The 27317-nt window shown below is 31.5% G+C and overlaps 2 protein-coding genes across 6 annotated transcripts; one reads left to right on the forward strand and one right to left on the reverse strand.

The window, feature by feature from the left end:
- The first annotated feature begins 74 nt into the window (after positions 1–74).
- LOC108761790 (uncharacterized) lies at positions 75–1573 on the forward strand. Its single transcript, XM_018508511.1, has 3 exons — positions 75–113; positions 511–769; positions 1168–1573. Exons 1-3 carry the CDS (start codon positions 102–104, stop codon positions 1260–1262), a joined length of 366 nt encoding a protein of 121 aa, XP_018364013.1. The 5' UTR covers positions 75–101; the 3' UTR covers positions 1263–1573.
- On the reverse strand, positions 1573–24991 carry LOC108761785 (1-phosphatidylinositol 4,5-bisphosphate phosphodiesterase). 5 transcript variants are annotated; one of them, XM_018508508.1, is made up of 20 exons: positions 24729–24991; positions 15068–15122; positions 12837–13065; positions 12648–12707; positions 12197–12334; positions 11078–11157; positions 10510–10645; positions 10327–10427; positions 9623–9789; positions 9064–9274; positions 8316–8574; positions 7790–7984; positions 7479–7677; positions 7170–7327; positions 6880–7086; positions 6194–6566; positions 5713–5874; positions 5464–5641; positions 3977–4427; positions 1573–2508 (listed from the first exon to the last, which is right to left on the reverse strand). In XM_018508508.1, the coding sequence occupies exons 3-20, from the start codon at positions 13005–13007 to the stop codon at positions 2437–2439; spliced, it is 3318 nt and encodes a 1105-aa protein (XP_018364010.1). In that variant the 5' UTR covers positions 13008–13065; positions 15068–15122; positions 24729–24991; the 3' UTR covers positions 1573–2436. The 5 variants fall into 5 exon arrangements, with proteins under 5 accessions (XP_018364010.1, XP_018364008.1, XP_018364009.1 ...); XM_018508506.1 differs by having other exon boundaries at positions 7784–7984; XM_018508507.1 differs by having other exon boundaries at positions 12197–12337.
- Positions 24992–27317: the final 2326 nt, after the last annotated feature.

Here is a 27317-nt window from a genome sequence, read left to right on the forward strand (position 1 = left end):
TACGCAATATTACGCGGCCACCGTTGTATAAAATAGACATCCATGAGAAGATGCTTTCAGTATAATAGAGTCTACCGAGCTGTCCGAGAAGTGAATTCATTATGAGTTACTATGTAAGTGAACGCTGAAGAAATTATTAAGAAAACAGTGGAAACTATATAAGAGTGACGTAAAGGAAGGACTTAATTTTATAATGTCTTTCATTCATCGTGCAATTGTGACGTGCATAAAAGAATTGTATATAATTTCATATATCGCGTAAGAATTGTCGCGACGAATAATTGGAAAAATCGAGTAATTAAATCCAAAAATGCTCTAATATTTTTTTGATATAAACTCTATGATGAATTATTATTTAAAATTGTGTTATAAATTAATATTTAATCTTAGCTCGACTCGAAAGATCGTACGAATTAAGAATCGTCGGTATACTTTAGCAAAATTAACATAAAAAATTAAACTAACTTTCGTACTTTTCGTCATAGTGTGTTTAAATTTACTGTATTCCAGTTGTTTCTCTCTCTATTAATTGCCGTTTGCAAGGCGGGCATAATACCAAACGAGGATTATTCGCACCATGCGGTTTATCACGGCTATGGCGCTACCAGTTATCAAAACGTGCGGCTTAATAATCACGATGCTATAGAGTTGCCCGCGAATTATGGAGACCCCGCAGAAATTCAGGAGGCTGATGTGGAGCACCATCACGAGAGAATCATCCCAATTGTGGAATCAGACAATGACGTAGATCACATCGTGTCTCATTCCGGTAAATAAAAACGTGAATTCCCATTAAATCGATCATGCTCGTAAAAAATTGATGTAATTTTTGCAAAATGGAAATGTCTGAAAAGGAAGATACTCTAAGCATAATACAAGTCATCATGACATCAAAATGATATCAAAGTAGTTCCAAAATGATTACTAAAAGACAGTTTTTAATCAGTTACGATTCACTTTAATATTATTTTGACGTTATCGTAACTTGTTGTTTTGTTTGAATATACTAATAATTTACATTAGAAACATCATGATAATTTGATATAATTTTAAAATATTGAATTTTTAGAGATTATTTATATTATTTTAAAATGATCAGTACATACTATAATTATGTTTTGTAGAGACAAATAGAAAAAAAAATATATATATATTAATTTGTTTCAGCTCCATATGAAGAATTTGCTGTTGATGACGTCAAGTCTGACATACTCGATCATGATCATTATCTCGATCATGACCATTATGAAACATCATTATGATCTTCATCTATAAAAATGATTTAGAAAATAGTGTTCGAATAATTAAAGTGCAATCTTTGTCTATGTGATCAATTTAAAATTAATTGAAAATTTCTGAGACTCAAATGTATTTAACAGACACGTTCGATTATTTGATAGTTAAACAAAAATAATTAATACGTGTTTTAGAAAATATTCTTTTTATAGCGCGCATAACTGTTTTCGCATCGCAGTTTTAATCGTAGTACAAATATGTTCTTGTGAAAATAATTCGCAACAGACGAAAATAATTGCGAACGTGATTTGCGTAATTTTTTTTATTTCGTCCTTTATATCCAATATAGATATATATATGTATAGGATGATATAATAATTTATGTAAATAACATTATGTTATAATGAAAACAACAACGTAGTAATCATTATACTAGGCTCTTGTTTGAAGTTTATTTACAATCCTATGCGACCATTCATGTGAGGGCCATGTAAGAGGCGCTTCCTTCGATCTATAAATTATAGTCCGCGACTGTAAATTGCGCGGTCTCGAGATTCTCAAACGCTCTATAATACTCTAGTCATTATCAGTAATCACGAGAATTATCGGCTAAGTCCGACCGTGAGAGCGTCTCTCAACTTAAGGTATGTATGGTCTAGGAATCATCACGGTAACAGAGAAAGTTCCTCCCAATATTAGGCATCGATTCACGAATACAGACAACAGTTTCACACACGCCCACACACATACATGTTTTCCACTCTGATAGACTTCGACAATAGCGTTAACAATCGAAAAATATTCACTTCGACGAATCGCGCGATGCATCACACGTTTCACATCAGCCACGACATGATATACGTTTTGTATAAGTATAATATATATTTAATACTTGACTAGATCACTTTAGTTGTATTGACTCCCTCGTTAGTCTAGGTACTTGGAGACTATGGAGACATAAAATGTCTGCTTATAAAAAAATACTTGGCTGAATGAATTAGAAACGTTAATGTAGTTGCTTATTTTCTTTCTTTCTCACAATATGCGACATTTGTAGATACGAGAACGATATCTAATGAAATTTGATCCCAATTTCAAGTATAATTAACGACAGTAGTAAATTGTTTGAAAACAGTTCTTCCCTTCGCAACGTATTTCTCGCTACGGAGAAAATTTGCAGAGAAACTTGGCTGGCACTCATCACACGTAGAATTCAGCCAGCATCTTAGCCGGTTCGTAGTCCATATCCTCATTCTTGTACATATCCATGATCTGGAAAAGTCGTTTATATGACAAAACCAATAATTTTGAAGGAAGCGAACTTGATATTTTAAATAAATGAATTTAAATAGAGTAAACTTATGTATAGATAAATTACATGTTTGAGTCAATTAATTTATTTTTTACAATAACTAAAAAACTTTAATTTTTTGTAATTAAAAAAATTATAATTTTATGAAAGAAACTTAAATTCATACATTAACAGACTCATGATAGATTACATTGAATAAAATTAGATATATTGACAAAATATATGTATTAAAAATTTTTTTTTAATAATTATTTATTAATAATTATTAATGTAAAAATATTATTAAAACATTTCATATTATTTAATTTTAATTATTTCTATTTGAACATAAATCTGTTCCAAACAACAGGTTTCAAACATTGAATAAAAGTTTGTGGTACCTTATACACACACATGTAAAAGATTTTTGTATTATTATTTCTGTATATTTTATAATAGATTTCACAATGTATACGATAAAAATTATTATAATCATTTATAGTAAAAAAAATTAATTGTTTTTTAATTAAAGTCTTCTTAAAAACTAAGTTGCAATTTTGAAAAAGGCTTTGTATATAATCAAATGATTTCGGTTAGTATGGCATTGGAAAATTTAATTCTCAAAGGTAAAAATTTAGTACTAAAAAATAATTTAATGAGTGAGAGTGATTATATTAACAAACAATCTTGGAAAAGTTATTCATTATTAAAATTTAAAAAATATTAGTGTATTAAGTATATATTTTCAATACATTTTCTAAAGGCTTTTACGCATAAATAAAAATAAAAATAAATAGAGAAGTATGTGTGTTGTACAAATAAAAAATTCATAACATAAAACCAATAATTTTAGATAATCCACATTTTTGATACTTCGAATCTGTTACGGTCCTACTTATTTCGAATTAAAGAAATTTTATTGCAATAAATTATCTATAACTTATTATCTATTTTGTTATACAATATAAAATATCACAAATAATATAAGATATACAATAAAAAATATTTTAAGAAGATAAATTTATTTAAAAAATAAAGAGTAGTATTAAATAAAATATTAAATAAAGTGTAATAATTAAAACAACATAAGGAAAAAATACAATAACAAAATTAATTTTAGCATTCAATAAATAGAATTTAGCTTAATTATGAAACAGAAATGTACAATAAATTAGATTTTTTAACAATCTTCTCTTTTATCAAATTCGCTGTATATATCACATCGATACTTATTTTATCAAAATAAATACACAAAAAACTTAAAATATTTTCAAAATTTTCTATTCTATCAATGGAATATTAAAATAAACGTTTAAGAGTTTAATATCAGATTGTATAAATTACTTACGATTACAAATCATATATTAAATATATAGATATATTGGTTTTGATTGGGCAAAGCTATACTATTGGAAAAACTTCTAGCCTAGCGAGAGTCTGTTGTCTTACCGCGTTTATATCCTTTTGCAACTCCTCCAATTGTTTTTCGTGGACAACCTTTAGTTTCTCTTTTTCCCTATTCTGTACTATCTGAGCGACTTTGCGCTCCTCCATAAACTTTTTCGTGTTGTTCTGCTGCAGCTCCCTGAGTCTGCCTTCCTTGATCCCGCGTGTCTTCAAGGTCTTGTCGTTCATCACTTCCCTCGCACTCTCCACCGACCGTCTCGCCTGTCGTGCTGTTATTTCTTTCATCTCGCGATCGTGACGCGCAGTCTGCTGTTTCTGTTGCGCCAGCTGCGCGGTCATGCACAATTTGCACAGCTGCGTCCGTCGCTCTTCCAAATGTCCACGGATCAGATCGCGTTCCTCCCGACGCTGCCTGTCGGCGAGACGCGACCACTGGGTCGTCTGTTCAGAAACTGCACGGCGAACAATGGGGTCCCTCGAAAGTTCCGCTTTGCTAAAATTTTCATCACTTTTGTGTCTCTCTCTCTTATTTTATTTTATTTTATTTTATAAGAATTTATTCTGCTATTATTTTAATCAACTATTTTCTTAATGTGTATATTTAACTTTCAATTTTACGAACTTTAAATTGTATCAGTTCTATGTATTAAAATAATTTTATTTTAACCGATTTATTAGAAATTTTCATTTTTTTGAAACAAATCATATTTTAATTTTTTATTTACTCCAAATTCAGTTTACTATTATTATCTTAAATTTTTTCTACACTATATTTTAAAATTGTAGAATTTTTTCTTCAAATTTTCAGTAATTCTGAAATATTTAATCTTAAATAATAAATAAAAACTTTCAAACAAAATTTTTTTGTTGAAGGAAACCTATAAAAATTTCTTATCTTTTATAATTCTGTATAGAAGAAGAACATATTTAATTAAGAGAAAGATATTTAATTTACTAATTAAGCAAATACTTTTATAAGACCAATATAATATATTATAGGACCATATATGTGATAACACAAACTAAAAATCAAAGCCTTAAACGGTCTAGCTGGATCTTAATATTTGTATGATTCTTATGTGAATTTATATACTACGTGTGTAGTCCTCAGAAACAAATTTTTTATGTTTATTCGCATCTTCGAAACGATCTTAATAATGTTGACATATTAAAATCTGTAAATAATTAAATTCTTATTGCGAAAAATGTTACCTCGGCCGGGAATCGAACCCGGATCTCTTGCATTCCGTGCGAGCGTCTTAAGCCTTTAGACTACAGAGGCCTCGGTAAATTTGTTAAATTGCTAATCAATTTAACTCGTGATATTACTGCGTTAGTTTAATTAGCGTTTCAAGACCGAAAAGTCATTTCGGCGCGCGTTTCTGGGGATTACACACGTAGTATATAAATTCACATAAGAATCATACAAGCATTCCAGCTAGACCGTTTAAGGCTCTGATTTCTATAACTTTTATAAGAGTTGTTATCAAATATATGAAGAAAATTTAAATTGCATAAAAATGACTAACTTTTTCCCCTTAAAAATCTTCTCTATTGCTACGCAATGTTGCTTCTGGACAGTGACTTTCTCCTTGTGATGTCTCTTCTTCAAAGACTCCAATTCTTTTTGCTGTTTTCGTAATACTTTTTGATAACCCTTTTCTTGTCTCAGAGTCTCGAGAGTGATTGGATCGAACTTCATTTCCTCTGTAGAAACAAAATAAGTATAGATTCATCAATCATAGTTGGCAATTCTGTATTTCATCCGTATCTTATACCTCTTGGTTTCGCTGCCTCTTGGTGATGAGATAGTACGTTGTTTTTGTTATCTATGTTATTTTTACTATCACTCTCTTCGATTCCCAAACCCCGCATTTTAGTTTGCGACATGCTTTCTGATTTTTTAAATGCTCGCGGCGCCGACAAGGCGTCCATAAATTCTAAAAAGATCATAAAAAATTTTAAGTCTAACATTACTCGATTAATATCATTAATATATATATACAATGTTTTATATAGAATTTATTTTTTTTATAATTGAGAGTTTTAAATAAAAGATGAACTCATTAATTAAATGACAATATTAAGCAGAAAAAATGAGATACTTATATGAAATAGTTCAATTTAACAGAATTAGCAGGAAATACATAATTTTGAACAAAATTATATAATATATTAAAATTATAATTATATAAATGCGAAAATAAATAGTAGCGGAGATTTATTATGCGACTAAAACATAGCCGATGTCGAACGTACCTTCAAAACCATCTGGCACATAGATTTTTATATCAATATTACAAAACAGCATAGGCAAAGACATAGGAAAGTTGGCCTCAGTTCGCAATGCAATGTGCCGATATCCAGCTTGCAAACCGTCCAAAGGAACGATTCTCTGTCCTAGCAGTTTGCCGTTCGATTCATCGTATACCGCGAATCTCAAAGCGGCCAAATCTGGTAGGACGACTTTCCTGAAGAGGAAGGGCTCTTCATTGTAAACGGGGTTCAAACCGTTGGCAGGAACCACTCTTGTGCGAAATTCCTTGCGTATCGTATCGGTTGGTAGGCCATACATTTCAACTTCAACGTACGTCCCGACTTTTTTGTCGGATAAAAACTGACCAGCTATTACCTATTATTATAACAAATCAATAATAAATTTACATAATGAAAGTACGTTTCTTAATTTTTAATTCATTTTTTTGTATTTTATCTTATTTTCCTATTATTCTATTATTCTATATCAATATATTAATACAAAGAACAAGTATTATAGAGAAAACATTTTTTTAAAATGCCCTACATAAATTTCATAATGTATACATATAATAAAAACGAGAATGATATAAAAATCATTCTTATGTAAATTGTTCGACTTTTTAAGTAGAATAGAAAAATATATTTTGAAAGTGACTTGGATTATCATTCAGGAAAAAGGAACGTACCTGAACGCTGCACTGCGTAGCGATCACTCCATCCACGGGGCTTTCGGCAAAAGGATCGAAGCTCCTATCAGCGCGTCTCATGAAATCCGGCTTTAATAAATAGCCCGAAGATCCGTTATACTCGAACTTGCCTTGATTCAGTTGCATGTGCAGATCCGCGGTTTGAAAGTTCAGCGACACCATTTGGCAGCCAGCGTTCCAGAAGACCTGTTTCACGACAATCGATCATTGAGAGACTTTTCTTCGTGTTTCCCGTTGTGCAAATTGCGCTCTACAAGTTCGTGTTTTACCTGTGGCATATAGTTGGAAGAGTCGGCTCGTGTACCTTTCGGATAAATCCGACTCATCTGTCGCTTGTTATAATTTACAAATTCAATGGCAGAGGTTTTCATGTAGGACAAGCCAGCCGTTTCCGGGAAGGAAGACATATTGTAATGAATGTTCTTTTCTGAAATAGTACTTCTTTTCTATAACTGACACTCATTGAAGAATACTTATAATACTGTAGCATAACTGACGATACTTATAATTCTGCAGAAAATAATTAAAATTCTAAATAAAATATAATTTTCTCTCAAAGATGCAAAAATTTCACCTACCTTCAGCCTCATCGAAACTGACAAATTTTATAGGTTGCGCATAGTTGACCATGGAGGACAACCACGGATGTACATTGGTTGTACTTCCGATATAATTCTGAGCCACTGCCAACTCTATGCTTTCTCCAAATCCCACCGAACCAGTGCCAGATTGCTGTTGCTGAATGCCCGCTGACGTTATGGATTCAGAATTATCTTCCTGTAGTCGAGGAGAAATATTTTACCAAACGAAACTTTGATCGCTTAATTCGGTTAAAGTGAAGGGGCACTATCATGCTCCATCTGAGGATCATAATGATTGTTACTTTTACCGATGGCTGCTCCACAGCGACGGCGACTGTCGGCGGCGCACTGGCGTCTTCCTTGATCTCGTCCTCAATCACGAATTGACCTTGCATGAAGAGCTCCAATTCCTGCTTCTCGACTTCGGGCCTTAGGCGCTTGTTTTTAATGAGAATCTTGCGTTTCAGTATACTGGGTGGTGGTAGCGGTACTCCTGGCTCCAACTGTTAATAATGTTTTATCTATAAGTGCATTTAAAGCTACAAAAAATACAAAAAAATTACCAAAAATGTTGAGTAATTAATTAATCATAAATGCAAGTTTGATACAAGAAATTAAAAAAAAAAACAAGAGCGCAAGAAATTTTATTCATATTTTTATTCATTGTTATCTGTTAGTATATATTATAATAATTTATTAATTATAAAATTTATTGTAATTATGTACCTTAATAACAACTGAAAATATTTATTAGAACAAATCCATGTACTCAGAAACCGTCATTATGAAACATTTTACAATATCTATGATTAATCGACACGCATAAGAACTTACAGGATATTCTTTTAGAGGTTCTTTTAACAACAGATCACCCAGAATTTCATCACAGTACTTGGCCAGTTTGTTTTGTTGCTTCTTGCTACAATGATTTTCGAAGCTGAGAATCACTGGATATTCCGATGTAACGAAGGCCGTGTCTCTGACTGCATATATAACGTCCTTGAATAGAATGTCGGTACACATGGCTTTGCCATGAGTGATTATCGGTTCCTCGTCTTCCCCTTTGCCGTCCCAACAATCCAATTCGACGCACCTTTAAATTTAAATTGAAAAAAAAAGAGAAATTAAAATTGATAATTTCTGTAGTTATCGATTATTCGCTATTTTATTACCGAATAATTTTTCGATTATTTGTATATAGTAATATCTAAAGTAATTTTCTCGTACCAATTAATAAAGTGTAACAAATTAATAAATTAAAATTATTCTAAATGTCACAAGGATCTATTTAAATATAACAATTTAATTTAAGATAAAAATAATAAGAAGAAACAAATATTTATTAAATTAATCCTTAGAACTGTGTTGTAATTTATTGTAAAAAAATGAGTTAGATTGCTTTATTATTTTGAAATAAAGCTATTTGTATGGGTATATCGATCTAATGTATATTATATATTCAATCAGATACGTTGATAATCTGGCACAATCGATATAGCTATAAATATACCGGATATTGAAAATCGCTACAGTTGTAAATTCGGAATAATCATTACTTCCATATTTATGCAGTATTTGTTACCTGCATCCGGCTAATAGAACTTGTCTATACATTTCGACGCTGCTCCTTCCACCGAATTGACGTCCGCTCAGGTATGTATTGTGGCTCGAATTGATGTAATAATGCGCAAGAGGTTGATCCATATCCATATAAACGTCTAGTCTATCGAGGAAAACTGGCGCGTTCTCATCGGACATCAGGTACCTTATGAAGCCGTCCTTCGTCATCGTTCCTGAAAACATGCAATTATGTATAAAAGAAAGTTGATTTGAAGCTACAAATTAAGGCGGGTTCATTAATTCTTCAGTCATGGCTAAGCCAAGTCAATGGAATTTTGCCAATTCAATTTTGCAGGCTCGAGCTTGTCAAACTTAAAGTTTACTCCATCTTTGATATCTTTATGACAGCTTAATATCTTAATATAACTTATACATGAAGAGAGATAAATGAAATGTTTATAAAGGAATCGATATCTCGGGCTTTAGAAATGCGAACGATCAGATCTAATTTTAGATAGATTCGAGAGAACTGTTGGAGAGAAACATTTCGAGGATACGTGATTTGTTTATCAAGCTCTTACTTTCATTACGAGCAATTTCATTCTGCTCGTAATCATTAATGATCTCCAGCGCGCGTTTCTCTTCATAGAGTGGGTAGAGAATTTCGTTCAGGGTTGGGTCTCTTTGCTTTTCGTTAAGAAAAGTGATCAGTTGCTCCAGGTTAATTGTATCGGCCTTGCCCTGCGTTCTAAAATTTTTGAGATAAATTAGCGATATGTTGCTTATCGTAAAACAATTGTCTGCCCGTATCGTGTTAAAATGAAAAACTATAAAATATTGCAAAAAATAAAATGTAATAAAATGTATGCATAAAAATGTATACACATGTATAAAATACATTATTTTATATATATATTTTTACTATTGTCGCATATAAATGATATAAAATAAAATAAATGATATAAAATAATTAATGATATAAAATAAAATTCGTTTTAAAATTTTATTTTAATAATTTTTGCTTGTGTCACAACGCTAAAATAAATTCAAACCATAAAGTATATTACAAAAAATAAAATGTATGTTTAAAGTTCATTCTTGTATATAAAATATACGCAACTTTCTTTACATATTTTTTTATTTATTTTTATACCATATAAATAATATGAGATGATTAAAATTTATAATTAATAATGGTTGTTAAAAAATGTGTTAATTATTTTTATACAGGAAGTAGTATTTGATATAATTTTTTAATTTAAAATTTCTCCGAAAAAATACTCACATTGATTGAAATAATTCTTCTATGTCGTTCCTCGGGCATATTTTGTGATATAGCGCGTAGAATGCATCGAAAGTGAAATCGTCAGGTTCTATCACATCGTTCTAAACACAAACAAAAGTTTGTAATAATTCCGCAAGATATGAAAGTGAGATCGATTATTTATTCTAATAATCATTAAGATACCTTTCCGCTAGGTAGGCCTAATTCAGAGAGACACTGGTAAACGAGCTTTTCTGTTTTACCAGACGCGAAAGTTCTCGCGACTACTTTCACTGGAACTTTTCCATTGGGATCCACCAACATTCTGAGTCGCATCCAACTAAAATTGCACAAAATGCGTTTTATTCGCGATTCATTTTCTCAAAAAATAAGAAAATATGTGCGGTTTGATAAATCATGTATTTTTGTCAACTTTCAGGCTTTCGTCAAGTCTTTGATCATAAAATCGAATATAATCTTCTTAAAAAAGAAAAGAGATTTAAAAAAAGAAAGAATGCTTCAATAAAATACATAAATATAAAAAGAAAAAACAATTTAAAAAAGCTTAATAATTTCTACTTAAATCGAATATGCTTATCGGCTCATTAAAAATTAAATATTCTTTTGCGTCAGAAAGGAATTAAAAAACACGAAGTTATATTACATACGTCTATTATGGACACATTTATGGCTAATTATTTCACAGAAGTAAACAGTATGGTGTTTACAGACGCGTTATTGCAAGTGTATATAAATGCATTGGCAAACTCACTGTTTCTTCAGACACGTAAGTGGGCAAACGTTATTCGCTTTGACGTTGTGCGTAATCGATCGAACGCCGTCCAACCATACCTATGACGACATATATGAATAAAGTAACATCAGTTTGTTCTTTTATTTTTAATGGAAGAATATATTAAGTTTGTTACAACAGAGACATAAATCTAAAAGAGCATTAAGGTAACTTTATCAGTTGCTATAACATAATACTATTATAAATAGTATTACGTTTATAGGTAGATAAAGTACTTATAACTGGAGAGAGAGAAATAATTTTGCTAACTCGACAAAACTGTTGCTAATTTAAATATTCGATATAAAAACGATTTAAACAACAACTTTCTTAAATGTCATTGATTCTCAATAGCATTAAAATATACAAAAAATACGTGAAGTTAACGAGCTTCAAATAAAGAGCAAGATGTGCTGCCCGATAATATAATATTTCAACACAAAAAAAATAACGTCCAATGATATCTTAATAATACCTTAATAATGCCTTTAACATCAATAAGACGTCATTAAAATGTCACCTTGTTACTTAGGAAACATACGATAATTAGTCATAATTCATTTCAATGGAATTGTCAAGTTGTGTTATCACAATTTAGCATGGCACATACAGTACACGATAAGGAATCGATTGTAATACGATATACAGAACCGTGTATGGCACATTCACGCTATTTCCTCTCCACCACGGTAGAAACTAACGATTCTCTTGAAAACGACACGGAACACGTAACGGAGAGAAGTAAAAGAGCAGTACAAAGCAAATCGATCGAGAAATTTAGCATAATCGCGATTACAGGTTCATGTCGCGTCGCGTGTTACGTTTTACAGAAGCTATTACGAAAAAGTATTATAATAATAAGATATTGCAATCTAATGTCGTTAATGTAATGATACTTATTGATATAATGACACTTTACTATTTATATCCGTAATAAACTATGAGGAAACAACAATTTCATAAAACGATAGCGATCCTGGATGCTATATCGGTATTATATCACCCCGCTAATAATAGTTCACTTGACCGATAAATCGAATGACATGTTGATGCCGTGCTTCCGCAGTTATCACGATTAGTTTACGGCACGTGTGTTACCTTGGCTGTGGCAGGATCCGGACATACAACGTGCTGATAGTTGATATTGGTGTAATCTGCACCAGAACAGATGGTCAGACTTTTCTCTTCCAACTGTTCGCCATGTTTGCTAAGTAGCTTGTCAAATAACTTGGGGTCCTGCTTAAAATGCGTCGATTTTATTAGATATCAAACGTTACCTCATATTTCCTTTCTTCCTTTCCTTTCTTTTTTTTAATAAAAAATTAAACTGGACTGCTAAATAAATTAATCAATTGAGCAAATAAGAACCAAACAATATTGAGGCTAAATCTCAATACCCCTATGTAAATTTTTAAATACATTTTTCAGTACTTTAATTTTTTTTTATCAATTTAATCGGTTCTTTTTTCCGGTAAATCTGAGTGACTATTGTAACTTTAACAAATCTGATTTATCATCATATTTTGAAACGGTAGAACAATTGTTTTACCTTAGGAACGCCTCCGGCTCTAATGTCACTCACTTGACACAACTCTATAACATCGCCGTCCTGCAAGGAGGAGAAACAGGATAAAAATAACCGTGTATATTCAGGACTTGTGAGAATGTCCAAGGTACTTCACTCCTTTATCGAGAGGACGAAAGGGCGCGAACAGAAAGGGCAAACAAAAATCCTCACCTTTCCCTCGCTCTGCCAATAGATAAAGAAACCGTACTCGTCGACTTTAAACAGACAATTTAGCTCGATTTCAGTGTTATCCTTCTCTTCCGTCCAACGATCGAAGACGCAGCCGGTGCGGAGGGCTTCCGGCACCTCGATCTGCCAGTTGAACTCGAACCTCTTCGTCATCTCCGCGTCGTTCTACCGACTTCCGGCAAAGTCAGCCTAGATACGGCGTCTTCCGGTTCTGTCAACAAAGATCAGTGTCATGTCGTTAAAAGCATCTCCATCGGGCATCTTTCCTGCACCGGTTGCCGTCAAATGTGTCGAATTGAGTATCTGCTTTACGTCCGAGACTTTGAAGTTCGACATTTATACCTCGCATTCTTCGTACTAGTCCGTAAATTGTTGTAATGAATTAGGATTGAACACACTGTACAGTATATCCGAGCGAGTTTGTGTGCAGTGAGCGTAAATCTCGGAGAGTTTATATTTTGCACGTATATTTAACGAAGTTAACGTTTATTCAGCGGACAGTTTACATCGCGGAGGTACGAAAGCATGGCGTATAACAGGTAATTAAACTTTAAGAAATTACCATCATTAATTATATAAGATGAACTGATTGGTGAAACACGCAGTAGTGCTGACATTTAAGTGGACTTCATTCTGACATGCAATCTACTTGTTTAAAACTCGTTTAATCAGATATAGTTAGTTAATTGTTAACTCCGACTTGTATGGTTCCCGATAAATAACAAATGAACGTAATACCTCAATAGAGCCTCCTGAACCTTAATCGGACATTAACCCCTTTGTAAAATAAAGCGTCAAAGTTTCTTGACCTTTAACCTATCGGTTTACTATACGTAAGCAAACTCCAATATTAAAATTAGTTTTTAGGGAGTATTCCGTGCAAAAAGAAATTCAGACAAATAATACGCGATATCGTTAATATTTTGATTACATTTATTATGTTTAATGCTTCATCGCTATATTATACAACGAGAAAATTTTAAAAAATTACAACATCCACATAATTACAATGTTCGTAATTACAATGTTTGTCTTGCTTCGAAATTTAATAGATATGCAGGAGGAAATTGTTATTAAGAGACAAAGGAATGAATTAGCATTATTGTTTCTGTTATCTCATAATAATACTCGTTACTGTTAATGTGCCCAATTATCTTAATTTTATTATTTTTTTTATTTGGTTTGTACTTTTTACAGAGAGAAATAAGAATATATTACGTATTTTAACAATTAAAGTTGAATAGATTATTGAGAATATTTCTTCCTCACAAGGTTGCACACAGTTAAACATACTTCGTAAGCTTTCTTTTTCTATAATTAGAAGATAAAAATAAAAACTTTCACTGTATAACCAATAATTATTTAACATATATCTCACCACACATATGCATCGAAACTTTCATCTACAAATTTTGAGCATACTCTTCCTTTCTTTATATATTATAGATACAACTTTTCAGTTATTCTTATTTAGCATTTCTTTTTGAAGACACATTAAAAGGTTAAAAGAAGCATTTTCTCTTTCTTGTTCTTTTTTTAGAATATTTATTATTCTTATTTTTTAGTCTCTTGACAGAGTTAATTTTACGTACAGAAGTTAAAGGATTGGAATTAGAATAGAATACGTTATAATGTGTGAATAGCTTCAGAACTGTGTGCATAGAAAATTGAAAAAACTGACATTGAGGAAAGACGTCATCGCAGACTTGGTTATATAGAAGCTATAGTTCGAAGGAAATGGCCAAGTTCTTTTTTTTTACACACAACGTCATGGAACGCTTTCTGATGATATAAATAAATATCTTTTGTGTATCATGACGTGCAGTATACTATAGTTACACTATATAAGTTTTGAAGAGTATATTACATGAATACCGTTATTTAAAAGTTTGGAAATATAAATAAATTTTTCTTTTATCTGATGTTACAGTATATGCAATAATTGGAATATATCATGTAATGAATTACGTGATTCAAGAGTTAAATATTAAATTTCTACTACAGGACGTTTCCCACTTGAAACTTTTGGATTTTGGATAATCGATAGTTCATCACGCTACAGAGAACCTTTTAGCATCGTTGCACCGATTAACCTTTATAACAAACTTGCACTATGTAGGACGAAGCGCACTTAAATGCTGCCGAGTGAAAATATCAAAAAGTTCTATTATATATTATTACAACAGTATCATAAAATCGTGAGAGGTACTCACAATGTTAAGAGCGTCTCTTCCGAGTTGACTTGCTCATTTTAACTCGCTGTTGCACCTGCAACATAATATTTAGTGGACCTTAATGTAAATTTTAATAATTAAAAGTTACTTTCCAGAATATTCTCAGTGAAATATGTTCGTTTCAAAAGTAGGTACTGCAGAGATCGATACGTCAGAATTATTTTGCGACAAAAGATACATTTTTTTTATACTTAAATCTTCCTTTTATATATATATATATATATATATATATCGAGCTTAAAAAATATCCAATTAAAAATTTCTAACCCCATTTATTTTTCGCGTAGTAAACCCTTCACACCCTTATCCTATTAAGTAGCGTGTTAATTATATCTGCGGGCAAACACGTGCTTTTCTGAAATAGGTTTCACTCTTCGATTAAGTGTCTCAATCGATACCTCTGTATAATTACGATGAGCTTACGTAATAGAGGTTACGTATGTTTAACACTTAAGTGAAGCGTATAAAATCTAGATAATAACCTTTTTGTGCCATTAAGCCTATTCTCTCAATGGCGTATCTCAATTATAATACTATGAATAGTATTTTCTCATTGTTCATAATTTAAAGAAAGATAATATTAATAAAAGAAGGATATTTAAATCAGATATTTAACTTATCAGGGTAAATCAACTGCGCAATAGTTTTGTTCTCAGAAATTTTTTTGCATTTCTTAAATAATGGAAGTAAAATATAAATAAAATATAAAAAGGAATATGTATGTGCCGACTAGAGTTAGAAAATTCTTTCAAGTCACGTGACTGATAAAAAAGGTTTGGAAAAAGATTGTAATTTAAAATTCTTAACAATATAATCGGTAAATATTTTGTTATAATTATTTTAAATATTTTCTTAAAATATTTAATTAATTAAAATGTTTATCGACTACTTTGCCGATAATGAAATTGTTTTCTTCTATTATCTAGATTAAAAATACATCAAAGTAATTGCGAAGGGTATAGAAAACAACAACTTGACGTATCACACTTCCAAGATTTTTATTAATAGATGACGTGGCATTTTATTGTCTTTACGTAAAAGGCCACTCTAGTACATTTCTTGATATCTTTAGTGATTTACACGGAAGTTATCTTTGGAAATTGATTGTAGAATCATTTTTAATGCCAGAATTATTATAAATAAGAAAGAACATATTAATCATTTAAACATTTTTTAATGATGGAAAATATGTAATTAATAAAACATGCAGTTTTGTAGATTTGGGAAGTTACGTACCAATTAATTATTACAAGTAAGGAAAAACATATTAATTATTTAAATATTTTTTTAATAATGGAAAGCATTTATAATTAGTAAAACATGAAGTTTTGTAGATTTCAAAGTTATATAACAATTAATGTGTTATATTATTTCACAAAATTTAACATATTTTAGGCGTGTTTTCAACATTCCTATAAAAATTATTAATTTTTGCTGCTTTCATACAAATATTTAATATAATTTATTATACACTTTACTGTTTAATTTAAAATTTAATTTTCATATTATAAAATATAGTGTAATACTGAAATAAAAATTTTATTGTGGATGTTGGTATCAATATATATATCGTCAACGGATATCCCACGCTCTATCACGACTTATCTTAATTGGTGCATCAGGAAATGGAAGCTGCTGGACGCCATATTCCATACCTACGTACCGTGTACCAACACGAGAAGCCACTCACGATTAAATACACATTTTTTATCGCGACTGTAAAAATATTTACAGCAAACCAATTCTTCTGCGCAAAAAATAACTGACCTCTCGAAAACGTTATTGTAACTCAAGAGTTTCAAGTTTCACAATATTACTAACTTGTCGTAGACATTAAACTTACAAAAACCTACATTTTGTAATGAGATAAATTTACGTTCATAAATTTGTTTATTTATATTTATTATTGTCGCATTTTATACAAATATTAATAAATTTTATACAAAAAACAACCACCTTTATTGAATTTTGGGATATATCTCTTTTGCACAAAGTATTTTAAATCATATTATATGCTTAAATGCAAATATATCTATATTTAAAAAAATTTTAATAATGACATATATTTCTGTAACAATAAATTATCACTACACCATTCCGGAATTTAGAAGTGAAGCATTTTGATCTATTATTAGATATTGACCTATGATTTTCGATCTTTAAATCTAAAGATACTTCAACGATGAAGTTATCCTTGAGGATTTCAGCGTTCGTAATGCGACGATGTTAAGATTGAAGTAAGATCTTTAAGACTTTTGAATTTTAAGCAAAGTTTAAAATTGAAAGTGATTTAAGTGTAAAAATATGTGGAGGAAGATTATAAATGTTCGCTCAGTACATTGGCAATAATGTAGATATAGCAACGGATCATAAAATCATGAGAGAGAGAGAAAGAGGGGGGGGGAAGAGAGGGAGGGAAAGAGAGAAAGAGAAGAGGAGAGAGAGAGAGAGTGAGTAAACATTATATTAGTAAATGAGATATTTGTATATGAAGAAGTTCGCAACGATGACTCACATACTTCATGGCCAAGGTCAACCAACGCAGAAATTATATAATTTTACATTTCGCAAGATATATATTTTTTTATATTATGCGATGCTGCTGTTATTAAAAGGATAATTAAATAAACTGGAAAGATGATATTTATTAAAAATTGAAAAACTTTTTAAATAGTAAGTAAATAAAATGATATTAATGTTTCTGTAAAAATGATATTTAATAAATTATAATAATTAACCTTATTATAAAAACAATACAGTTGTCTCTGTTTAATATATAAATCAGTTTTGACAAGTTACATGTATGTATACTTTATGAAGCAAAACATTCATACAATTCTCTCAACCACCTTGACCTATAATTTGATGGAGAGAGGGGGGGGGGAGGGAGAGGAGGGAAGAGAGAGAAAGAGAGAGAGAGATATGGGAGTATAGAACAAGTTTTCAGAACGAATAAACGCAGATTCCAAAAGCAAATGTTCAATCTCGCCAAAACTTGCCATTTACGACATCGGTAGCCACAACTTCCGAGAAATAGCCACATCCTCCCGGATGTTTTCTACTTGCAGCAATGCAGTTTATCGTTGCCGTTTTCACAGAAAGGAATTCGAATTGCTGTCGATTTCCTTCGAATGATCAGCTGACACGCAGTTTCGCGTGTAACGCGTCCATTATGGGCGAAATAATGATTTTCATGAAACATTGCAAAATTTTGCAATGCAAGTAGGGGTGATGCGATGCTCATCCGATTGCATTCGATGTATACACAGAATGATCTTGCTGTAGTATCTCGAAATTTAACTAGGTATACGTGGAAATAATTTTGTTCAACTATCAAAATAATTATTATGTAGGACACTTAAGCATAATAAGCAATATAAATGAATGAACAAAACTACATTTAGTTAAAGCATGTTTTGGTGCCTAATAAATATTTTTGTGTGAATATTTACAATTTCTAGCTAAATTGGAAATTTACAAAAATATATTATTAGGCACCAAGGTTCTATCTTGACCACAAATTAAATATCAAAGGGCTATCTTTTAAATTGTAATTTTATTTTTGTAAGAAATTTTACCATTTCCAATTCAAGTAACTATATAAATTTTTATAATTTTTAGTTGAACTAAACATTTTAAAAGTTTATACAAAAATATTAGGCACCGAGACTTACATTGACCGCAAATATTCATTCAGTTGTGTTGAACATTTCTCGCGGTCCACACAATCTCATTTAATAATTAGCAATATTCCTTGACATTTTCGCAATCAACTTGAGCGTTACATCCTACATAATTATTTTAATTGTTTAACCCAATTTTTTTTCAGGCATCTAGGTAAATTTTTAGATACTTTATCAAAACTTTCTTTTCGTACATGAAACGCACGATGAGCATTGAATGCGAGAGTAAATGCCTACCATATAATACGAGTATTTGTAATCGGCCGATACACCGATGTATATCTCGTAGATACATGCAAGTATACAACGCGTGTCTATATAAACGGCGTGTTTACGGAGCGTATAAACAGACAAGCGTTACGAAAATACATATAACGTATGACTCGTGCCGCTATGTCTCTTCTCTTTGGTAAACTACGAAAACGTTCTTAGAGCCTGGCAACCTACGTATTCCCATGAGCCGACCGCATTAAGTTATAATTTATGACTGCCGTGATCCCCATCGTACCGTATTGCGACTTGTTAATGCGGCATTAAGAGCACCAAGATGGCGGGTGAAAGTAAAACTGAAGATAAGAAATCGGTTTGTAAGATAACCTGTATTGTTCTGCTTAATTATTGATAATCGTTGATGTTAGTAATAATTGCTTCAGAATACATCATTGCCTAAGATTTAATTTTAAAATGACACGATATAAAAATCTGCAAAAATCTAAAAAAATAGTAAATTGTTACAAATTATCAATTATTATTAATTATAGAATTATACAAATAAATTAAATTTTAAATAATATAGCATTCTTATTTGTCTAAAAATCTTGAATTTAGTTTTAAAAGATATTTTTAAACTTACACATATATAATTTAAAGAAAGCATGCTTTTAAACAGTATACCTTTGGATTAAGGTGATTTATTTATCACTACGATATAGAGAAATTATGTAGCATAATCTTGTAAGAAATTTATGTTGGATCATAATCTCATGGTAAAATACGGAAATACTAACTTCTTTTACATTTAATCTCTTCCCATCTTTACATTTATCTAATTTATCTTCTTATAAGATTAATTGACATCATCGTGCATGTCTGTTTGTATATCAAACATGATTTTGTCGAATGCGTTCCACATATTTTATCTAGCATATTGAAGTACACTTTATACATATTATTGCAGTTCGTAACTTTCGTTGCATCGAGCATTTGTAAGCACAAGAAATTTTCAACAAAATATAACGCTTTATTACCCGTAATTACATAATATTTAACACAAAAGCTTTGACTTTCAGAAATTTGATGAAATTATGAACATGTAAATTTGCAAAAATTTTAATGGCCTTCTCTCGCGCATGCATAAGTAATTCATTTATAAATTTATTTATATATTATTGTTATTTATTGTATTTTAGTCTTTTCCACGTACCTAGATAAATCTGTTCATTATACGTAATATAAATATATTTTTCCATAAGCAAATCTTTTTATCATATATAATATATAAATAATTCCTGCCGCTACAATTATTATTCGTTATAAAATTATCGTACACATAACAGTATTATTCTGTAATTAGTCCAATTTTCTGTAGCATGACAAAGTTATTTATGCAACTAATAATCAGTAACAAATAATGTTTTATAGTCGCATTTTTAGTGATTACGCGTGAAGTTGTCTAATCGCCTGTTAAAATCAAAATTAATTTAAATATGGTGTAAGTTTAATTAATTTAAGTAATATGAAAACTCTCTTCTCTTCTCTTACTAAATTAAGATACTTCCATTCGAAATTATCAACGAAGCACAGAAAGTATTACAGTGAAACCATCCAACTAAAAATTTACATAATATAATCCGTAAAGAAATCGTAAGAGTTTAAGAGTATTAAACAACGTCTGCTGCAGAAAATCAATTGCTAAAAGACCGTGATTCAATTACCTAGTGCGGATCAATAATTATATAATTTCCGGATCTTTCGAGGCTGAATTACACCGTCGCGACATTGACCGCTCAATTACTTAATACACTTAATGGTCACTTTAGAAAGAATGGGACAAATGAGGCTTATGACCTGACTACCTCTGTTTTTTAGTAGACATATTTATATTACGTAACTTACGTTGCATACATGTTAAGTTTCATACATATCTCATCAAACTTATATAATCAACTATTAAATTTGTGGTATTAATATTCAATTTAATTAAAAAAAAAGAACGTTAGTACGTAAATTTTAAAGCCAGATTAAGTATATTTGTTGGGATTTATTCAAAAAGAAAGAGAGAAAAAGAATAATCAAATTTAATATATCTCAAAATTGTTATCCCTTGAAGTTAAGATAACAGATAATTGTGAAAAAAACATTTTAAAAAGAAAGAAATGATGTATCATACTTTTTAGTTTGTAAAAAATGCTTGAAATTTATAAGAAATTTAAAAAATTATAAAAAGAGGAAAAGAAATAAAGCATAATTATGAGAAAAGTAACACTTTACAATTATCAAAAAAATTATAGACAAGTTAATATTTGCAGCGGTAAAATAACAAATTGTATCAACACAATTATTATTTAATAACTAATGTTATTTAGAAAGAGAGAGAGAGAAAAAAAAGTATATTTTTAAATTCCTCTTTATTATTCCTAATTATTCTTAATTATTATAGTTCTAACTCATTCGCTTCTTATACAAACAATGTCACATGGCTTTATTATTAACTGTTATATGTTATGTTATGTCCTTCATTGTTATCGACTATACAACGATACCATGTGTACAACAGATAGTTCGCGTTATGCAGTAAAAAATACGTTATGCAATATGTTTGTGGTCGTAATTTATTCACTTCTCGTGTTTGCATTTTGTGTGGTTAACGCGAAAGAAACTGATGACTCGCTATCCATATTATCGTTAAAATTTACGAGCGTATTTCTCTTACGATGCAGAATTTACTGGGAGATTACAAACATTTCAAGATACAGATCCATCCAAAAGGTTTTGCACTTTGCAATTGTCGTAGTATTTACGTGCAGATATCTTGCATTATTATGCGAGCCAACAAGTTCGCATTTTATCCGACAAGGATAAAACTTGCATCGCGTAATAAGGTTTCTCGTGAGATCACCATCCAATTGAACAATTGCGCAATTAAAGTTTCCTCTAAGCTATATTATTGCGTTTTTGTAGCAATATTTTCCAGAGAAACGTCGCGTCACGTTTTTGTTGCTATGCACAAAGGGAACGAAAGATGATAACAACTTTCGAGAGTAAAGATAGCAGAAAAATGTTCTGATATGATTATTTAAATTATGAAGCCTTAGGAAGAAACGCTTTGTGTATCTTCAACGTTACGTATATGGAATGAGAAAAAGATAATGATAATTTTTTAGAGTAACGATAGCAGGAGAATGTTATGATGTTATTCAAATTATTAAGCTCCAGAAAAAAATACTTCTTATATCTTCAACATTATCGAGTAAAGAACGAGAAACCCACATTAAAGATAAAAAAAAACATATATCATTCTGCGCACTAAGAAAAATGTTCTGATTAAATCAACAAAAATACTTAATAGGAACGACATTTTAGTTATAACTAGAAATTCTGTTTGTTCTCATTAAAATACTATTGGCTGCATTCAATAGAAAAAGCAGTCTTGTAACTGTCGTAAAATTCTTTAATATGATTGGTTTAGTTAATATTATTTATCGTCATTTGGACACAAAAATGACATTAAAGACATTATTTTGACATTAAAACGTCAGCTAGCTTGCTACCTGGACAGTTGGATCTAATATTTCATTGAGAAACTAAGGACAAACCAATCATATTAAAGAAGTCCACAATTGCAGAGCTGCTTTTTCTGTAGCCATCTTTGTTGGTTTAATCGGAACATTTTTCCAGCGTGATTAATATCTGCTAACTACGTCGTTCGAAAATACACTTGTTATTAAAAAAAAACTAAGTGTCTCTCGCTGGAACTCACAGACGCGATCCATTTTCAATTAAAAGCGCGTCTGCGAGATTGGCGCCTATTTAAGACATGCACTAAAGCAGCATACACTATAGCACTATTCAATTTCCTCGCGCCAAGATAACGAGGAGCTCAGGTGCGGATGGTATTCGCGACACGTCTCGACTCGGCGAATACGGTTGGCTGATGACGGATGAGAAATCCGAGGGATCAGGTGTCGGACCGACGGTCGACCCGGCCTGACCTCGCGAGAGAACGTCGTAACATTCGCGCACGACGGCGGCGCCTCCGAGTTCCCTTGACCTCGAAAATCCCTCGGGAAGCCCGCAGTCAGGGTCGCGTCCCAATATCCATCGCGGCCTCCATCTCGCGCACCTATCTCGCGCCTTATTCGTGGCTTATCTCCTCCCAGCGATAGCACGCCGTTGTTAATTAGCAAGTCGCCCGCTTCCTAGCGCGAGTGTGTGCGTGCGGCCGGATGGCGCGCGATGTGTGTACATTGCGCGCGTGATAGCACGCATGTACGATACCGCGAGCGGCGGCCGTCGGAGTAGCGAGAGAAGGTGGATAAGTATAATGAAAGAAAGAGAAAGACAGAGAGGCAGAGCGAGAACGAGAGAGCGAGCGAGTACCGCGTGGCGTGCGAGTGTACGCACGTACAGTGCGTTTGGTTAATGGTCGTCGATTGACCCATTCTTTCATTAAACAATATGTCTCCCGTGAGGGGAATTCCTTTAGGATATATTCCGTGTTAATTTGGTTAATTTTTTTGGAGAATGATAGCCACTTGACTAAATTGAAAAATGTTTCAAACATGTTAGTCTATAAAAGTTAGTAGTTCACAGCTAACAAGTTTTCTTTCATAAATTTCGTTATTGCGGTCTTGGATTTCTAAATTAAATTATTTTTAACACCTTTTTCCTTAATTTCATTTTACTGACACTGTGTCTGTGCCAGTCTGTAATTGCATACAATAATGATCGAGCTATTTGCAGATTATGATTAAATCGAAACTTTCGAGCTTAGATAAGTAACTGCCAACATCCAGAACAAAAATCAACCGAACTAACATCGTTCGGAATGTACTCTTAATAATTGATAGTATCATAAGTAGAAGACAATTTAATTTATTATGACTTGAGAAAGTATCAATTGTGGTTATCCTCGTTTTACTAGAGCTCTGAGTAATTAGTAGTTAATACTGCGCAAATAGGAAGCGATAATGCATTTGGTACATTGCATGTACAGCTCAATCTTGATGGTACGCCCTTTATATGCAAATTAATTACGCGCAGAGCACCAAAGCAATTCAAAGTGCTCACTGATATGATGGACGGAAATATTATTCATACTCTTAATGAGTACATTTAACGTTAAAAGCAAATACTTCGATATTTTATCAGATTAAGTAAAATAATAAAAAAAAACAAATAATTGTGTTTAGCAACGTTTGAACTGAAGTCAAACGATAAAATTTTGTAAATGAAATTGCAGGCAGATTCTCTTATAAAAATTCAATTTAATACTGGCTAATTTAATACCGAAAATTACTTAATTTGAGTATTAAAAGTACTAAACAGTGGTGCTTTTGTTACTTAAAATAAATAACTTATTATTTATTAAAGTACTAAAAACAGTAGTGTTTTTATTATTTAAAATAAGTAATTAATCACAACCTTTCAGTGTCAAATTTCTATGAGAGGGAAGAAAATGAAGCAAATGCGCAGTAAAGGAATGAGGATGGCAAACAAATGTCATTCGCGAAAGAAAGCACGGAAACGGATGTACTTCGGGTACGAAAAGGAAAATACAGAAACAGAGTTTTAACCGGTGCGCCGTGTATGCGCGTGCAAGAGCGCGGGCACGCGTGACATGTCTCATGACCGCGCACTGAAGCGTACATCGGCGACATCAGCTGTACCTCGCACGCGTGCACCTCGTCACGTAAGTTCGTCTATAAAATTGGCAATGGGAATTCCTTCGGTCTTACCGCTGAGTCGGTTTTCTCCGGCCGCGCGTGATTATCCGTCGAACGACGAAAGCGGCAGCGGTGACGGTGGCGATCTCATCCTCCGGCAGAGCTCCGCGCGCACATCAGCTCCGCGGCGGGCACCCGCGAACGGTGAAAAAATTTTTGAAGTGGAAACGGAAGATAAAGAGCCAGACGCGGGACGTCTTGTACGCGTGAAATTACGCTCCGGCGCCGGACGTCCTCCGGGCGCGATGGAAGAAACTGACGCTGCCGCACCGTTTCTGTTAACGGGCGCACCAGCCGTCTGGCTCGATACCGTCTTTTTCCCCTGCGCGCATGTGCCGCTCGTGACCGTCATTCAGTTTCCACTACATCTCGTCGGCAAGAACGAGATCTGCTGGTTCCGAAGCTATTGCATCACGAGCGTGGACGTAATCCACGTCGGAAGTAGCGCTCGGAATATTCCGGCGATCGAATGAGCTTCAACGCTTCGAACTTCCTACTCAAACTTGAAGATTTTCGATTCGTAATCCATAACTGGATCACACATTTTTTTGTAACGCTAAAGGAAAATATAGGTCTTTGAGAGATACTACATTTTTTGGTTATTTATTTTCTTTAATAATTTTTCAAGTTCATAATTATTATTTTTAATCTATGGTATAAGATTATTTGAAAAATACAAGTAAAATGTTATTAATAGAATTTATTGCTTCTAAATTTTGTTAGGCATAACATGCGTTTCGAAATTTGTTTTCGAAAAACACTAGCTTTTAAATTATTCCCAAGATCACCAATATTTATGTATGTTCCCAGTAATGAATTAAATATACATTCACAAAGAATACAAAATTTGTATTTTTAAAAGTTCAAACTTAAGATAGAATTAAAAAATGAAGGTAAAAAATATAAAAATGGAAATACAAAATTTGATTATTTGTATCTGAAGAAGATATCTATTATTTCCATGTAAATCTTTCTCAAATTCTCAATTGTTTAAACTACGCATCCGGAAAAATTATCACATTAGCTCCATTATTTAAACTTTATCAGATTTTTTCTTTTTGGTCTATTTAAACTCAAATCTAAGTAACTGAATCTAAGTTTGAACAGTCAAATTTTTAGTTTGATTTTTCAATCAAAGAGAAAATTATTTTACGTATTTAACATATAATATACTAAGAAAAATTCGAAGTATTCAGAAGCAAATATTATTTACGATGTCTTTTTCGACATGTATAATGGTTATAAATAGACATCAGATTATATGCATTTGCATATTTGCATATGCAAAATGCATATAATGGGCTGTTCGCAGCATTTTGCATATAATAATAATTTTTTTATTAAAAGTGCATATTTTTGTATAAAACGCCAAAACTTTTATAAATATAGTAATTTGAAATAGGCGCGTAAAACGCGCACTTTGGAAACGATGGCCGGTATTCATAGTCGGTATTTCAAAACCGTCTTAAGTAATGTCTTAAGACGTTAATGCGGCCCTCTGATTGGTCTGTGACATCTTAAGTTATAAACGCTTATGTTTAATTGATTTTTAAATTCTTATGTTTCGTTGATTTTTCTAATATTTTGCTGTAATTTGTTTAATTCAAAGAGATAATTTGATTTGGGTTAGTTCAATTTGACATTAAAGCAATAAAATATATATCTTAAATTAAGTCGTTTCTTTTTTGTGCATATTTTATGTGTATTTTGGTCTTTTTTAGTACATACTTGCATGCATATTTTAACACTTTGATTATGCATATAATCCGATGTCTAGTTATAAAAAACTTCGACTGTAATGACGAAATATACATTTCTGTGAAATATATTTTATTTTTTTATTCATTATAAAAAATAAAATAGATAATTCATTTGTTAAGAAGAAAATTGTTTTTTATTAATATTTATATTAAAATTATATAAAAACATTTAATATAAAAACATTTATATTAAAATAATGGTTAAATTTGACACTATATATAATTTCAAATTTAACCATGTTTTGTTTTAGTATAAAATAACGATATATTGAATAAAATTTGGTTAAATTTGATACTACAGATTTAAATGTTCATTTCAGTAAAATATATAATCATTACATTCTACACATAAATTTTTAAGTATCTCTTTCTCAACTTACGCAACTTACCAAGCAAATATTAATATTTTCTTTTTATTGTATTTTGAAACAAAATTTTGATAAATTCTGCAGCTTATCAAAAGAAATAAGCACATTTGTCGATAAACAACATTTATCTTTTTAATTTTACCAAACACTGATCACGTTTATTTATTTATTTATAGCATTTGCTGATAGAATAATATATTCACTGTTAGAGTCAATGCTTGAAGAAGAAATACGAATATTACGAAGAATACGATAATTTTTTACTTTAATTTATCACCTCATATACCCAATAAATCATGAAAACAGGCGAAAGTTAATTTTGTAATAAATAATATCGTATATCAGCATTAGAGTTACAAATAATAGTATCATTTATCAGACTTTCTAAGATACGTTCAGAAAGAAGAAATTAATCGCTTCTCACTAATTACCGAAGGAAATCATTTATAGAAATGCAAAGTTTAAATGAAAAA

The sequence above is a fragment of the Trachymyrmex cornetzi genome, unplaced genomic scaffold (genome assembly GCF_001594075.2).
Source record: "Trachymyrmex cornetzi isolate Tcor2-1 unplaced genomic scaffold, Tcor1.1 scaffold262, whole genome shotgun sequence".
Classification (NCBI taxonomy): Eukaryota; Metazoa; Arthropoda; class Insecta; order Hymenoptera; family Formicidae; genus Trachymyrmex; species Trachymyrmex cornetzi.

Excerpts from the sequence above, each read along its gene's own strand:
- LOC108761790 (XM_018508511.1), top strand. Across the intron at positions 770-1,167 it reads TCACATCGTGTCTCATTCCG|CTCCATATGAAGAATTTGCT; the intron begins GTAAATAAAAAC and ends AATTTGTTTCAG.
- LOC108761785 (XM_018508504.1), bottom strand. The coding sequence starts at position 13,007 with ATGACGAAGAGGTTCGAGTTCAACTGGCAGATCGAGGTGCCGGAAGCC. Across the intron at positions 7,985-8,315 it reads AACCTCTAAAAGAATATCCT|TTGGAGCCAGGAGTACCGCT; the intron begins GTAAGTTCTTAT and ends CATTATTAACAG. Across the intron at positions 6,567-6,879 it reads CTACGCAGTGCAGCGTTCAG|GTAATAGCTGGTCAGTTTTT; the intron begins GTACGTTCCTTT and ends TTATAATAATAG.